This window comes from Pseudorasbora parva, chromosome 19 (genome assembly GCF_024679245.1).
Source record: "Pseudorasbora parva isolate DD20220531a chromosome 19, ASM2467924v1, whole genome shotgun sequence".
NCBI lineage: Eukaryota > Metazoa > Chordata > Actinopteri > Cypriniformes > Gobionidae > Pseudorasbora > Pseudorasbora parva.
The window spans coordinates 11290605-11308136 of record NC_090190.1 but is presented as its reverse complement, the minus strand read 5'-3'; the positions used below and the strand labels follow the sequence as shown (position 1 = coordinate 11308136).

The window sequence follows — 17532 nt, the reverse complement described above, 5'->3', positions numbered from 1 at the left end:
GAGAGAGAGATCGAGAAAGAGACAGTTTGTGTGTGTGCGTAGTAATTGGGCAGGGGATGGGGGGATGTAGTTGTTTTCTGAATCTGTTTCTACTTAGTAAATCTCCATCCAGGACTGCGTTTCATAAATTGTCGACATATTTTTCTGCGTAGCGGACTTAACTCACTCTAATTTTGAACACATGGCTTCTGTCATGTGATATTTTCAAAACACTTGCAGACAGAGGTCCCAGCAGAAATAAACCGTCATTCTGCCGCCAGGGTCTTTCTTTTTTTCCGCTATCGCCCCCTCCCCCCCTCCCCTATGCCTGTCAGTTATTCTTTTATCACATAACTGTGTTTTCAGTTAGCGAGAGCAATATATTATTAGCTCAGATTTTTGAGTGTAGTAATATAGCGTTTCGTTAATGTAAAACATGAGCCTCTTTATTATCTGTCGAAAATTGATTTGGCCTCCATCGCCGTGGGCTCGACTCGTCCTAGCATCAGAAACTTTGCCGTGCTTTTGTTGCCAAGCGTGGAGAGACGTCCGTTCATAGCTGCCACAGCCAGTGAGAATAAGTGACTGAAATGAATAAAGTGAATAAGTGGATAAAGTGGGCTACAATTTGCAGGTTTGAGTGGTGCTGAGGGCAATGAGCAGAGTGCAGAGGTAATTGCAGTCTGCTTGAACTGCAGGAGAGGATGGGAGCTGTATACGGATATGGATAAAACCGACTGACGTGTGTTTCTTAGTGTTTTGAGAACTTTCAGGGCTCTGTGTGGGAACTTCATGAAGTTCTATATGGACTCTTTTTAATCTAGACTAGTAGTTGCATGTTGTTGATCGATACAGGTACATACATAATATTATTTAATGATAGCGTACTATTTAAATTTGCTGAAATGATATTGCCACTTGTTTGGCCAGTCAAAGCTTTGGACACATGATGTTTCTGTATTTACGGGAGATACTCCACATGTTGGCCACTTTTACAACTGTGTCTGTATTTGACCATTCAGGCTCAAAGAGAAATTAATTGGGAATTGCACATTGTCTAAGAGAGCACTTCTGGTGTGTGTCATTCAGCGCGATACCACATTGAGTTATTTTTTAGTGCACATTAATTATACATTATATGTATTCACACACTTCTTTAACAACGTTGGATATGACTTAATCTCCTTTGACTTGATCTTAGCTGCAAGTTAATCGATAACAAATTGTGATTTGGATGATAATTTTAAAAATAGACTATGACAAGATCAAAGGTAGCCATTCTCGTGTGACAGAAGACTACTACACCCTTAAAAATAAAGGTGCTAGGAAGAACCAGAAATGGGGTTTCACGGTGATAGAAGAACCATTTTGGTTCCCCAAATAACCATTTAGTAACAGATTATTTAAAAAAACATTTTTTTCTAATCATTTTATAGTCTAAAGAACCTTTTTGCACTACAAAGAACCTTTTATGTAATGGAAAGGTTCTTTGGATATTAAAGGTTCTTCATAGAACCATACAGCATGCTAAAGAACCATTTAAGAACCTTTATTTTTAAGAGTGTACTCTCTTTCATGAATACCTAGAACGGAAAAAAAAACAGATATTTAGAATATTTCTGGACACTAAAAATAGAGCTGAAATACAGGACTGTCACCTTGCACAAGGGCGAAGTACTACTTCTGTTAATTCGCCAAGCAGACATACCCTGCGTCTCAATCAGCTCCCTAGTTCACTACTCAGGGCACTGATTAGGACATAAGTCAATGGGCTGACTCCCTGAACAGTGCACTGACAACTGAACTAGGGAGCAGATTGAGACGCACCCAAAGTTACAATCTCAAAATGGCCAAATGCCGTTCAGTATCGGTCTATCACAAGTTGTTACTTTTTCTGGCTATGTTACATTCTGTTTATGTGATGTTGTTTTCACCAAACAAACTTTTTCAATGACAGAGTGTTGCTTGTGGACCAAGCACAAATCCCATAGGAACGTGTGTGACTTTAACCTACACGCTGCTAATGAGGGACACAGTGAAAAACACAGCAGTGTTGGTGGATAGCCAGTTAAAGCCATGTGTCTAGGTGCTGAGCCATATTGCGTGTGCCATCTTTCTCTGTTTCTCTCTCTTTCTCCCCACTTTTCAGCTGGCATCTGCTCATGCCAGTAAGCTGAGTGAGTCATTGACTTGAGAGTTGGACGAGCTTCATACTAGTGTTTGAGAGCACTAATCTAAGTATGAAAGGCCTTTTATTGAAAAAATGCTCTAATTCTGCCTCTCTAGATAAGAAGTCAGTAAATAATTATTTACTGTTTGTTCAAAAGATGCTGAAAATTGCAGTTGTGTTCGTTGTGTAATTGCAAAACCTCTATTGTTCGTATTTCAATTATGATCGTCTGTTTGTAGATGAGGCACAAGAGGAGATTACAAGTGTTTTTATGCGAGTTCCCCTGTGAGGTCTTACACTCTCACAGCCTTTACGGATGTATCCTTTTCCTCATTTTTTTAAAAGTCTGGCAACAAGATACCACACAAATCTCTGCGATTTCAACGGATGCGTAACGGCAACCGTGAATCACTTTTATTGTTCCTCTACACTTGTTTTCTTCCTCTTCGCTTCATGCCAACGAGGCCTTATTTCAACAGATGGTTAAAACAGACGTTAAGATAAATCCATTTTGAAGAAGAGGACGAAAGGAAAAAAGAGTGACTTCCAATATAAACGCTGCATCTGTTTTATTGGTCAATCCTTTTTTTTCCTTTGACGCAAGACCATATTTTGAAATGGATCAGCAGATGGCTCCCGGCCCTTCCTATTTACTGCAGAAATGCTCCAGGAACGCATTATCTCACATTATAGCCACACTGTAAAACTAACAGTGCCCACTCGTCAGTGTCCACTTAAGCCAGCACGACTGGCATCAAAGTGGGTAGCTATAGTGTGAAATCACTTTCTTTTAAAGGTTACTGCCATCGGTAACTGATGATGGCATTTATGGTGCGTTTAAGAGGAGGAATGATTCATACATCTGTTGTAATCCAGAAATAACATCTCGGTTGGGTGTGCTGAGGAATGAGCCCGACGGAAGAACGCAATCTCTTTAAATATCGGAGTGCACAGGTTGCTGTGTGCTGCAGTTGGTGGTTGGGTGGGTTGGTAACTCTTGAGTGAGCACAGACTGATGCAGGTCCCTTCAGCGCGCGACATTTGATGGGATGGAATGGAACGTTGGCACACCACCTGGCGCCGGCCAAGTGGGGCCCGGGAAAACAACTGCGCCTGGGGAGAAGCCTTGAAAAGTGAGGGCTCAGGGAGAGAGGGAATGAGACGGAGAGGAAGAAGGAGATCCAAAGGGACAGGCTTTGTTGCAGGGAGAATGAGCGGAATAAGTGTTGGGAATGAGTTCCAGGAGGGTGGGGGCATCCATACATCTTCCCTGACAAGCCGGCAGGGTTTGATGGGCCACGCTCTGTGCGCCGTTCCATCTGGCGGAGATGATTGCATCGTGCATCGGCGTGCGCAAGTTCATAATGTATTCATACCAACGCAACACGCTCTCCCTGTTCACCCTCGGCCTCAGATACCTGAGACGCCATCTGAATTCCAATTAGCCAAAGAGTCGATGTTCTCTCTCTCCCGTTCTCACCACATTACTGACTTCATTATCTTTAATGAACGGTGGCTCTAAAGCACAGCAGCTGGTTGTAATGCCACCTTCGTCATCTCCTTTCAAGGCGCTATCTGTCCCGCGAGATGTCTCCTGTAAAAGGTGCTCTCTATCTTTGCCTCCCTCACCTCACGACCCTGATCTGATGAGCACGAGGCCACTAAAAGCAGCCGACTTGTCAGCATTAGTATGCAGCTGATTGGCTTCCTGTAGCTTTTGTACGTCATGCTTCACATTACTGGTCACAGCTTTTCTCAGAGGAGAAAAAAAACAATTTTCTTATGGAGAGAAACCCTTCCTGAACTTCCTGCAAACACATATCTGTGGGGATTTATGCATTGCTGCAGGCACTACAGAAATATATGGCTGAATCATCACAGCAGATTAGGTTTCACAAAGCTTCTAAACTAAGTCACTAAGTGAATAAGCAAGTTTAGCTGGCATGTGGGAGGATGAATGTAGTTTCAGCTTTACCGTTTTCACAATGATGACACAAAAGCAGAGATGCACCTACGTGATTATGGTTTTAAATTCATAGTGTGTTTGCACATGGGGAGGGCTGCTTCAGAAACATTTTCTAATACACAACAAGAAAATTAATGAGATGATTCGTGACCTTCTTTTTCATCACGTACTGGATATGTACACAGGTGGCTGTTTTACCAACCCTGGAATGAGCCGAACATTACCACTTGTGCAGTGAGTGATGTAAGAGACTTGCAAGTCTAGTTGTGTGCGTCAAACATACTTTTTTTCTCTGATTTTTCTGGTCATGTTATCAGAAGAAAAGATTCTGACGCATGTATGAAAGGAGCAGAAAAGACTGATGGATAAAAGACTGATGTTGATAGCTAGAATACAAAAGTGCAGGCTTTAAATTGGCATGAAGCTTAATATTTGAAACCAGGTGTATTTAGTCATTTTCCGTAACTTAAGTTTTGTGTTTCTGTGTAATATTGTGTAGATTGTATAATTTAAGGCAAATTTGCTCCATGAAACAGAGTTGTTTCTTATTAAAATTGAAAAAGTATGTGTAACAATGTGTAACATAATTCTATGTTTACTTTGAGTTAATTCTATCTAGACTTTGAGACCAGCCCGATTTCATGCAGATGCGTATCTATAGCACGTATTGTATTTATCGTGCGATTTATACGCGAAAATTTGTTTTTAACGTGCATATGTTACGCCGTTTTTGAGTGCATATGATAATGCACTTTATAACGTTTTATATGCGCGCACCCCACACCACTAAACCTACCCAATGGGGTAGAAGTAACCCTGAATAGTCGAAGATTTGATGCATCGATATGCGGAGCCGGATTCGACCACCGATCTCACAGTCGAATCTTCACGAGTATGAAAAGAGAATCATACCATTTTGGCAATATGGGGGTGCTCAATATTTTAAAGACGTGGCACGGCTCTGTGCGGCACTGAGCTTCGCGTTTGGTGTGAAGCTCAGCGCCGCACCACGTCTTTAAAATTCAAACACATTGTTTTCAATGAGTGTACACACACCGGCGGCAACATTCCGCGCCTGTACATTCGTAGGCAGTATTACGAACAACATTCATTCTTAATGCGTTGTTTCCTTCTGGAGCATCAGTGAATCTTTTTCTTATATAGTTGTGTTTGAGTCGTTCAATTGTCCTCGGTGTGAAAATATGGATCTCAAAATCAAACAGTTACTGCTGGAGAGGGTTCAAATATTCAAAATATGCTGCAAAACGGAAGAATTTGCAGGACCTGGAGAATTTTTCTGAAGAACATTGGGCAGTTTAACTAGTCAGGACAAACAAGGGACTTATGAACAACCATCACAAAACAAAACGTAATGGGTCATCCGGATGATGACAGTATTGAGAACCAATAGTTTATAAGCCTGAATGGGGTAATTTTAATCAATCCAGCTTTTTTTTTTTTTTTTGTCTTGTGGACTCTATGTAAATAATTTTTTAAATGTAAAATATCTTATTCAGTAGACCACTTAATAAAAAATAACATGCATTTTGTATGATCTCGCTTATTTAGTTAAAATTAAATTCAAATTTTCACAGATTCTGCAAGCGGTTCACATACATTTTCTTGTAACTGTACACTCATTTGCTCAGGCATGTTTTTTATTCAGTATAAATTCTTAAATAGACAGGATTATTCACCTTCATGGAAGACTAGAAATAGACAGCATGCACAGCTGAGTGTTTAGATCATAGAGGCGAACTGACTAACTGACCCTGAAGGATGTGACTCAGTTCTGCACCAAATCATGCTGGTCTTTAAAAGTGGTTTCATAAAAATTATGCGAAAGTTTGCTATTCCTCTTTGACTTCTGGTATTTGTTTGTGCATGCAAATTAGTGATATAAGCACAAAGATATAAGGAGAAGGGCTAGGAGAGCCATTCACATCCTTGCAAGATATTCGCTGCCACTGTCAGGTCATGAAAAATGACCAGGCGTGGAGTGAAGATGAGCGAGTCTGTGCTTTCTAATGCTCAGTTTGGTGTGCCGTTTAATGGCGATCCATATTACTCGAGAGCTCTTTTGAAAAGCAATAAAAGACCTTGGCGAACAGGAAAATGGAAAGCACTTCATCGTCCTTCCTGGGAGCCACATTAAATCTCTTGCTGCATCAATATCCGTGGTGGCCCGCCTAATATTCATCTGTGCCGCTCGTCTGCCAATTTCATGTTTTGAAAGGCCAGGTAACTGCCAAACAAATGCACTATGTGCGTTAACTCTGCGCAGATTAACTTTACGAAATCAAAGCAGGATGGATGTGCACTCTGGTATGTTTTTTGAGCCTGTTTAAAATGCAAAATTGCTTCTTTTCCACTCCAAGAGGGAACTCATTTGAATTGAGTTATGCATCTCTTTTTTTCCCACAGCATATTTGCACAGTCTACCACTTTTAGGTGGGTTTAATGCTGCTCTTGTACAATACATTTTTATTGGCAATCCTTTTTGCTTTGACTAATAGGAGATAAAATATATAAAAAATTGTGCGTATGTACCCTGCACTCCATATTACGTATGTAACACCTAGCTTTTATTCCAACACTCTTAGTCTAATGGAAATAGTGAGATTATAATATAAATAGTAGAGAACACTTTTACCTGAATAAGTTTTTTTTTCCTTTTCTTCAGATGGGTTTTTACAGTCATTGATTGTACTTGATGTGGAATTCATCTATCCTGCCAGTATAAAAGTGAGACGTATTATGGTGATTATTATTTCACTCAAATACAGGATGACACATGCTATGGAAGTGCAATGCTTTTAAGTTGTCTGATGTGTAATATTCCGGCAGAAAATAGTGAAGGAAATATGAGACTTAATGGATATGTTGTGCTGACATATTCTAATGGAGGACGTTCACACCACTTTCATATTTCACCTTACTTCCTGTGTTATCTGAATCTTAGCGTGCATGTTGGTATGTCTGTGAACATACACATGAATGTGTGCACGGACTACAGCCTATTCTATACCTCCTATCATCCATTTCTGTTCGACAGGTAAAGAGAGAGGATGAGGTTTAGACGCCAAAGGGTTATTTCGCTTTTCCCGATTCCCAATCCAATCCCAACTTTGACCCAGATGTTAATCCTCAATTACATATGTAGATCCACAAACTGCTTGTTAGGTTGCCCTGGGCTGCTTCTGAGACCAAAGCCGAATAAAAGGCTTTCTCGTAGACCTTATCTGACTTGGACAATTAATATAATTTTTCACAATTTCATATGATATTTTTCCAATTATAACGATCTGACAGGCATATTGGTTTAGAATAGCTTTCGCACTAGGGCTTGGGCTATTTTATTCATTTCAGACTTGTACTGTGGCTCTCATAAATTATAGTGCCTGCACTTGTCACGTTGTTAACATTTCAAGGTAATAACTAACCCCATACTGAGATTTTAATGTTGAATCAAGCCACTTTGCTTTGCCTCGTCCCTTTCACTGACTCAAGAATCTTTCATGTCTATCATTGTTTTTTAATGAATATCATAGACCGAACGCAGAGTGGCCTTATTAGAAATAATTATGTCACATTGACATTACCAACATTGTTTTTTTAAAGTAGTCTATCCATCATCTCTGGATTCTTTATATTATTAGCTTTTTTATATATAATACATTTTATTTATTTTTACAATACAGATACAGAACTATTAATTAGCACATGTGTAAGCGTGGAATAAAGACCAGCATAGATTTTTCTGTCATCAAAGGTTAGCTCAGGCTGGGATAGATGGATGTGTCCCTGTGTAATGTATAATGCTTTGGCTTTGTTTTAAGCTCCAGTGACTATCAATTTGAGAAAATATTGAGTGCATGGGGAGCAAGTATGGGGCAGATTAAGCCTGACATATGTTTAGGTTCTGGTGCACACATACAGCCGTAGAGGTGTCTAAGAAATTTGTATCTTTTCTGCTTTCCTGCTCAGACTATGGTTTCTTTTTAGATCATTCTGCAATGTGTACATGGCCAGTGAGATGGATTGCTGTTAGTGAAACATCTTTAAAGAGAGGTAAAGCCATTATAAACTGGCTGTATTTTTTGTTCTTCTGTGGAGTAAGACTTGCTGCAAAGAGAGTGGTGAGAGAAAGAGAAGAGGAAAGACAGGAGCCCCTGCTGTTATCAGAGTCAAGAGGACACCCAGGACAGTTGTAATCAGTAAAGTCAGGCTACATGTCCCAGACGTAGGGCGGCTGCCCGCCCTGACACACAATGTTCCCACAGCTGGTACAACACGTACATGTCTGTCTATATATAAGAAACAGAGATGATGATTTTGTAAAACAACTAAAATGAGAGCGACTTTGCTATCATTAGTCTGATAGATAAGGGGGCTTTTAAGGGTAATTGTTATAGCAGCTAAAGGACACCTTAACCCCAGCATTAGTCACGACCTTCTGAAGTAAACACTATCTAAATGTCATGTTTTGTGCGTTATATCTAGGGTTTTGAAGACCTTCTCTTAATAAACAGTGTTGTTTTAGTATTATTTATATACTTTTATTTAAGTTTTTATTTAGGTTAAGTTTTAGTGATTTTGTTACATGCTTTTGTAATTTTTATCCGATTTTATACATATATAAAAAAATTCTTTTAGTTTTGGTTATAGTAATTTCAGCAAAACATTTAACTTATTTTATGTCAGTTTGTTGCCAAGACACCATTTCAAATTTTCGTTTCAGTTTTTCAGTTTAATATTTATATTTCATTTCAATTAACAAAAGCACTTTTTAATAATTTTATTTTTAGTGATCAAAAGCAACACTGACACCTTTAACCAAATAGAGATAAGTAGGCAGGATCCTGCATTAGACGAAATTTAAAGAAAGAATTACAGATGAGTAACATCTTTAAATATCTCTCCATCTCTACCAATGATATCTTTGTCAAAGCAGAGAGATGCTGATCAGTCTTGTTAGGTATTCCCCACAATCGGCTTTGTATTTGCTAAATATTTAGCTTTTTTTAAACCCTGAAGTATACTTCGCATTTTAAAGCTGCACTATGTAGTGTTTTTGCTGTAAAATATCCGAAAACCACTAGGCCAGTGTTATATATTTTGTTCAGTTGAGTACATACAATATCCCAAATGTTTCCAACTACTTGTAAATTGTAAGAAAATTGCTATTTTAACCAAGGAGCCGAGACGTGTCAGCATAGCGTTTGAGGGAGTCACCTGTCATATGTGTCATATCTGTGTTACCTTCAGTTTTATTCTGCAGAAGCTCTTTACTCTTAGCAGTGTGAACATGTCACAGCAGCACCGAGCAAACGCACAGAGTAACGTCATGACATAATTTTAAACACACTTAAATGTATCTAATATGATAAACAGAGCTGCTTTACCTTATAATCATGACCGGAAACGCGGAAGTGCGGGCGCCCGGCGACTGTGTCCCGTCCCGTCATAATAAAAGCCCCGGTGCTCGCGAGGCGGGTATTTGTGTATCAATCACTCCAGCAGCCATGCTCCGCTCCACAACACTCGGTCCTACTCTGCTTCATACTACAGTAACATTGATAACCGCATCCATGAACATGATTTATGCCCGTTTTCTATTTTCCACCGGCTGTGAGGTGAAGACCACATGTCCCAAGATACTGCACTCAAACTTGGCGTCATCAAACTACGCCTTTGTTTAGAATGAGCGACCTCTAGTGGATGGAAAGTTGCATAGTGCACCTTTAAGGAGCTATGAGCATACTATGAGCTATGGGTTTGTTGAAACTATTAAGGTATTTTTTTGTTATTCTAAGCAGTCAGATTTTAGATTTTCGGATGCCTTGGCATCTATCTGACACAAAATAAATGAAGTTGAACCACCTAGCAATGCTCAAGAAAACCACTCACAAGCCCTAACCACATAGAAACACATGATAAAACTCACTTATAACTGCGATTTTTGCACATGCAAGAAAATAATTATTAATGTACCTATTTCTATTATTCTTAACAATAATCAACTGTAAAATGGATTGACTGACTTTTTAATCTGGAAGAACAGAGTACTTTAGATATTACCTGTCTGTTGAAGATGCTGGAGATCTCTGTGGGGTTCCTCCAGATTTCTGAAACGTTTTAATGAGAGTATTGCCGGTGTCTTTGATCATTAGGGAAATGGGGATGACAGCTGGAATTTGACTGGTGTTACTATCTATGAACTCTCTAAAGGCGTGTACCGTGTATGTAGCTATGTGTGTGTATCTTACAGGAGCTCAGGTGCTGTGGAGAGGCAGCTGTTGGGATATCACTGAGGTCTCACAAGAACTGTTCCACTTTTTCTTTTGCAGATCGTACTGAGAAGCGCTCCACCATGCCCGACTCACCTGCTGATGTGAAAACACAGTCCAGGTTAACTCCACCCACCATGCCTCCTCCCCCCACCACACAGGGAGCTCCCAGGACCAGCTCCTTCACCCCAACTGCATGTGAGTACTCATACGCACCGGCTGTGTCTTAAATCGCATACTCTCTTGAGTAGATACTTATTTTGAACACCACTAAAAAAGTATGTTCTATATATGAATGTAATCTGGACGTACCACATGCACCATGTTGTGTTGTGTCAGTTACTTCGCTTCACTAAATGATAAATCCTCTCCTGTGGCCTCATGGTATAATATCCATCATATGCACACATTAGAATCTCATCAGATGAAGTAGATCATCCGGGTACTTTTCTTTTATGAGTACTATGATTTCGGAGTTACTTCTTTTCTCACATACTGTTCTTCGCCTGTTTTAGGGAAGTATGTGATTTCAAATGTAGCCAATGTGTTTAGCCTATCAACACCACAAAAGAAAAACCATTCAGTCTAAATGGCACACAAGTGTGAAATATATGAAGTAATATAAATATTTTCATAGCAAACCTTTTATACTGAATCCAATGCTGTTCTTTCTTGAAAAGTGTGCAAACCTAAATATATTTCAGCATCCAAACTCTTTTAAACAAGTTAGCCTACCCAGATCACTGCAGTACAGTTTTTTTTCATTTGGTTTATAGAGAGGGCGTATATAGAGCGTTTATTTATTCATCTTGCTGCATTTTACAGTTTGCGATGTGTCAGAATTGTTGACTAGTTGGTTTATAGAAGATGCTCTTACAGCAACTCAGTCATTAAATACTAAATAAGTAGTGTTTGTATCCAATGGAGAGAAGTAGAGGAGCTTTGGAATTCCTGTCTTATGCATATGTTAAAGTGTTAGTTCACCCAAAAATGAAAATGATGTCAATAATTACTTAACCTAATGTTGTTCGACATCCGTAAGACCTCCCTTCATCTTCGGAACACAGTTTAAGGTATTTTTTTTTAAATCAAATGGCTCAGAAAGACCTTCATTGACACCAATGTCATTTCCTCTCTTAAGAGGCACTAAAGATGTCGTTACAAAGTCCATCTCACTACAGTTATGAAGCGACGAGAATAGTTTTTGTGTGCAAAAAACAACAACTAAATAACGACATAGCGATGGGCCGATTTCAAAACAAAGTTTGGAACGTTATGAATCAGTTTATCGATTTATGATTCGGATCACCAATGTCACGTGATGTCAGCAGTTTGGCAGTTTGACATGCGTTCCGAATCATGAATCCATGAGCTGATACATAACCGTTTGACACTTTGTTTTGAAATCGGTCCATCTCTATATAAGTTGTATTTAGTTTTTTTGCGCAAAAAAACTATTGACTTGTCAATAGTTCAACTATAAAACTTGTCGCTTCATAAAATGATTGTAGAACCACTCTCGTGAGATGGGTTTTAAAACGACGTCTTTAGTCCCTTTTATGGGTCTTGAGAGAGGAAATGACATTGGTGTCAATGGAGGCCTTTCTGAGCCATCAGATTTCAACAAAAATATCTTTATTTGTGTTCCGAAGAAGGTCTTACGGGTGTGGAACGACATTAGGGTAAGTAATTAATGACAGAATTTTCATTTATGGATGAACTTACCCTTTATGTTTTGATCTGAGCTTTTGGTTTGTAAATTATTTTACAGCATTTATAATTAAAGCATATGCAACTGCTAGATCGAACGTGATGCATTCTAATCAAAACTCTGAGCGTGAGGTGAGAATTACCAATGTTTTTGCACTGCAAAAAATCTTTAAATGCGATAATTGTACACAAATGTCAAATATAGTGGGAATGGCAACTTAAATCATCCTAATTAATACAAGTACTAATAATAGTGATTTATTTTATTTATATAACAAGGATTGACTAGCCGTTCAGATCATTTTTAAAAGAATATGTAATTTTGCTCTCCCCTTATTACAGCTGATATGAGTTCTTCTGACCTGTAGATTTGTGCATCTGCCCGTTGGCTGATGCCACAAAGAGCATCACACATGGTAGCTCAGGGGAGCGCTGGAGTGGCTCACTATCAAAGCCGTCCGTGCCGCAGCCTCCCAGCACCATGTCAGTGTAATTGAGCAGTGGTGTGCCGTCAACAGCAGTAACACATTCCTCTCTCTGATGTTACATCCCTAAAAACAGATCAGTTGGACTCTGCAATTAGCGCTTATGAAAAAAAGAGACAAAAAGCAAACCGGGTCTGAAGCAATCCGGAGCCTTTTTAAAGGCAGACTCTAATTATACATTCTGAAGGTTTAACAAAGCAAGCGCTTTGATTTCCCCTCCATGTAATTGTTACCAGATGCAGCTCAAGTATCTCGTTTCTGTTCTGTTGGAGGGAGGCCAGGCAAACGAGGCTATCACGCAGCCTAATCTCATTAGAGAGACGTTGATTCCAAGCTGCATCCCTCCGCCACGTATGTTTCTCATCGTGGCATGGGGGGCACTCAACCACATGTATTCTCCTCCTCTGGACTTAATGTGTCTGATGTATGGAAGCAAGAACGCACGGCTTCCTTCTCAAAGCTGCCGTGGCTGATTCAAAACAAATGTTCCACTGTCACAAGAGCCTCGTTCAAGCACCGTCAGTCACAACGCCAATGTCATTTTTGACAAAGGATCCTCTTGCTGCTTCCTTTGAGGAATGTTCCTTGGCAGTGCTTAATATGAATATTTTGGGTTTAGATCATTCAATATGCTTGGGTTAAAAATAAATGAAAATGTTCTCTTTGTGAAATAATATGTTTCTGTTTTACAGTAACGAATGGCACTAGTCACTCTCCCACTGCGCTGAACGGAGCTCCATCCCCTCCCAATGGCTTCAGCAATGGGCCTTCATCGTCATCTTCATCCTCACTGGCCAATCAACAGCTGCCACCGGCATGTGGCGCAAGGCAGCTCAGCAAGCTCAAACGCTTCCTCACGACACTGCAGCAGTTCGGCAATGACATCTCACCCGAGATAGGAGAACGAGTGCGCACGCTGGTGTTGGGGCTTGTGGTGAGTCCGCAGTCACATTCTCACATTCATCAGCCTCTGTTTTTAAGTGCAACGTCCACATCTCAAAATCCAATCAATAAGATATTAATTAATTTAACTTTTTTTTCACGATAAGCCATTACACTCACATTTACGTCACAATACGGAAGAAAATATCTGCTGCTACCTACATTTATTTATTTTTTCTAACATACTGTATTGTCTATATTCTGACTAAAATATAGACTCTGACTCTATAAAGGGGTGATGAATTGAGGAATCAACTTTCCCTTGAGCTTTTGATATATAAAAGGTCACAGTAATATAAGAATATCCTGTAAGTTTCAGAGCTAAAAACTTCCTTGTTAGTCAAAGAAATGCTATTATAGACACCAGGCTCAGCAAATGATCGTGTAAGCATCTTGACGTCATCTGGCGCGAAACACCACCTAAAAGCACATCTAAATTCATTTTAGACCCCCACCAACTCATGGAGCTGTTCGAATCAAGATAGCCAGCAGCAATAAACATGCCGAAGAAGATAGCAAGATATTGCGCTGTTCCTGCTTGTGGAAGAACACAGTCGCTGCATAAGCTTCCTTCGGATCCTAATATTAGGAATGTGTGGTTGAACTTTATTTTTAATGAAGTTCCAGCTCACGTAGGGGCGACATGTACGCGTGTTCGCTTCATTTCACTGTGGAATCGTTTGTAAACAAGCCTCAGGTCGATGCTGGATTTGCAGACAAATTGAGATTAAAACACAATGCTGTGCCTTCTATATTGGATCCGACAGGAATGGTGCAACACACTTATGTGAGTAAAATGTCTTTTTTATATGTAATGGTAGTCCCGGGGCCATGTGTTTTCCAGACAGGCAATCACAACATACGCCCGTCGGCAGGCCAGTTAATCTCAAATAGTAAAATAATACTCCTTTCTTGATCTGTGTGTGTGTGTGTGTGCACCAATCGAGCAGGCCAAGTAATACAAAAATAATATTCCAATCAATCGCAGGTTGATGAGAAATTGTTTGTTTGATAAAGACATTTACGAGCCCTGTGTTTGAGAGAATTATTCTGGTTGCCGCTTTCAAAGCAATCCCTCCCTCATGTGAACTGAACTTACAGGGAAGCTGATGCTCATTAAATATGCAAATCTTATCCAATCCTAGCAGTGGGCTTTTATTTTCAAGTCTCCAGTGCGGCACGCCCATCAAAACCCAGGGTTCAGGAGAGAGCCTCAAAACCAGTGTAAAAAATACCCTATTACTTTTTAGTTATGATGTTTTTTAATGTAAAAAACACACAGACTTCATAAGTTGACCTCAGACAACAGTATAAAAAAAATTTAAAAGCCAGTCCATGACACCTTTAAGACTTTAAAAACAGTTATACTAGTCAGTTATACTGCCAGGATACTAGTGATTATTGTGTCTCCCGAAAAGTTAACAGACAGTCAAAATTGATAGTTTTGCTTTTTTGTCACTTAAAAGGTTATGCCACCAAATCTTATTTGCCTTTCATTATAGGAAATAATGGCTTGTCCAACAGTGATAAACCAAATGGAACACATCTGTTGCTAAGGATGGCAGCATAACGAGAAAAAAAAGCGATCCACTTGACAAGATGTGCACCATAAGCTGTACCACAGCATTATTTTCATTAATATGTAGTTATGGAATAAACAAAGGCGAAATAGCAGCCTGTACTAGAGGAGGGCTGCTTTAATTAGCCATTCCAAAGGAAAGCTCTTTTTTTCAGCGGGCATTTGTTTATTCTTCACTGTGTCTACACGCAGAGGCTTCCTTGTGTCCCCTTGGCTTCCATGGCTCTTTTTAATTCGCTCCCCACTCTGCCTTATTGAAAAGAGTGACACACTTAATTAGCGCCGCCGATGCTGGAGAAAAGCTCAGGAGGCTTTCTGGCTGTCAAAACAGGCCGCTGCAATCTGGCCGAACAGATGTAAGCCTAATGTAACAAAATTCAGGTCTGGGAAAAGACGAGGGAAAAAAAGCCTGTGTATTTTTCTCAAACGTACGACTCCCCGCTCTCCTTCCCATCTTTCCTTCCGCTAGCTCTCAGAAAAAATACATGTAGAAAATTGAAAATAGTGTCCTATCAGTCTTATCAGTCTGTTAAAAGATGATAGAGCAGAGGGTAGGAGAGATAGAAATTAGTCATTTCTCCTTTTTCTTTTTCTTTTTACACTGCCAAGTATAACAGGGGTGAGATATGTGTCAGTTTGGTAGGGAACAAGACATGTTTTTTTTAAAAGCTGCATAATCTTCTGTGCGTGTTATGATGTTTATGCCGTGTTTTATCTCACAGAGCAAGCTGCATGGTGTAATACTGCATCTGCAGTTGTGTTATCCTACGTATTTGTGTCTGTTTGTTGATGCAATGATGATGTGGTCAGCGCGTGCACATGTAAAAGCCACCAGATCAAACTTCCCCACATGAGGCCTTTCACCACAGCCATCCATATGCCTCCCATTATAGTCTTCAAATCATTCAATCTTCAGCAGGATATAGTTTTGCCTCCAATAAGTAATATTATCACATAATGTTTTCCACATGTATTCATGTCTTTTTTCCTCTCTCCCTGCAGAACTCCACTCTAACCATTGAGGAATTTCATTCCAAACTGCAAGAAGCGACCAACTTCCCACTCCGACCTTTTGTCATCCCGTTTCTGAAGGTATTGCACAAGCAAGCAATCTGGAAAACATTTAAACAACCGAGGCACAGATGTACATATTTCTCCCAGCTCTCTATGTTTTTTTTCATCGCTCGCTTTTAAACGGTCTAAATGGATACATGGTTTCCTCATGAGCAAAGAGGCATCAGGTTTCTTGGTCGCTGGGACCTATTTTTTAATTTCTCTTTGGAAATGCATGATGTGAACCCACATTACTCAGTGTAACAGCACCATACGGGACCGTCCCACAGCACAATGTCTCTATTTATCCATATGTGTCGACGGACGCCCTTGTTCGACCACTGCTTTTCTCACACGCTGAATTTCTGAGGGCAGGGCACATCTGAAACCATTACCACAGTAAGACGATCTGTTGTCTGGGAGAACATCAACCTTTGCCCTCACTGCCGCCCATTTGTCACTACGGCCCTTATTTCATTACAGTTAAATGTGTCTCTGGGCCTGTTTATGTTGGAGCACTTAACACGAACCGCTCAAATAAACACTCTGCATATTATTCTTTCCACTGAGGGAAGTATTTGAGTTACACATGACACATTTTTGTATCACATTATCGTGTTCGAGATTAAAGTGATTGTAGCCTGCGGAGCGAATATATAATTTGTTAATTTATGACATATGTAGCAAATAGACATCAGTGCTTGATAGAGATTAAATTCTCATGAGCTTTGATCCATATGGTGACTGCTGTATCCATCCACCCTCAATCGTTAGCCATTCGTATTCATCTGCTAGTAAGTGACAGCTATTACACACGACGCACCAACCTACCCTTTCCCCTCCCTCTTTGTCTAACCTTCACCCCCTCCCCCGCTTCCCATCTTTCTCTCGTGCTCTGCTTTCCTTCGTCTTCCTTTCCATAATAATAAAATAAGCGACCGGTGGAGATGGAGCAAATCTGTGTTGTTTACTCCATTAGAAGATGATGGAATGGGTCCGCCGGTTTGATAGGGCCTCCGTTCTCGCGGCATGCCATTTTGAAAGCATTTCATCTTGTCCACTGCGTGTCCTGGCCGGCTCTGTCGTGCAGAAACCGGTCCCATTAGGGGTTGCGTCGGTCGCTGACGGATGCAGAGAAGCATACAGGGACACTTCCCTGACTCGCTCGCTCTCACACAACTTCACACCATATGGTTACTGTATCATCCAGTCAGGAGGGGTGGTATCAAAGATGCAACTTGTGTTTTTTTTTCCTCGCTCCCTCTCTCCCTCTCGTCTAATTTTAGTGGTTTTCCTCAAAGGAGCCTTTAATGACAAATACCATATGGCTGTGGGAACAGGGGCTTTTATAAGTGTGC

General features: G+C 40.1%; 1 protein-coding gene across 4 annotated transcripts in view; it reads left to right on the top strand.

Moving 5' to 3' along the window:
* Positions 1-17532, top strand: part of runx1t1 (RUNX1 partner transcriptional co-repressor 1) — a 56852-nt gene that overhangs the window by 23955 nt on the left and 15365 nt on the right. For all 4 annotated transcript variants that reach the window (XM_067424987.1, XM_067424986.1, XM_067424985.1 and 1 more), the window contains exons 2-4: positions 10466-10603; positions 13293-13534; positions 16124-16213. In XM_067424987.1, coding sequence (XP_067281088.1) covers positions 10466-10603; positions 13293-13534; positions 16124-16213 — 470 coding nt within the window. The remainder of the gene's footprint in view (positions 1-10465; positions 10604-13292; positions 13535-16123; positions 16214-17532) is intronic.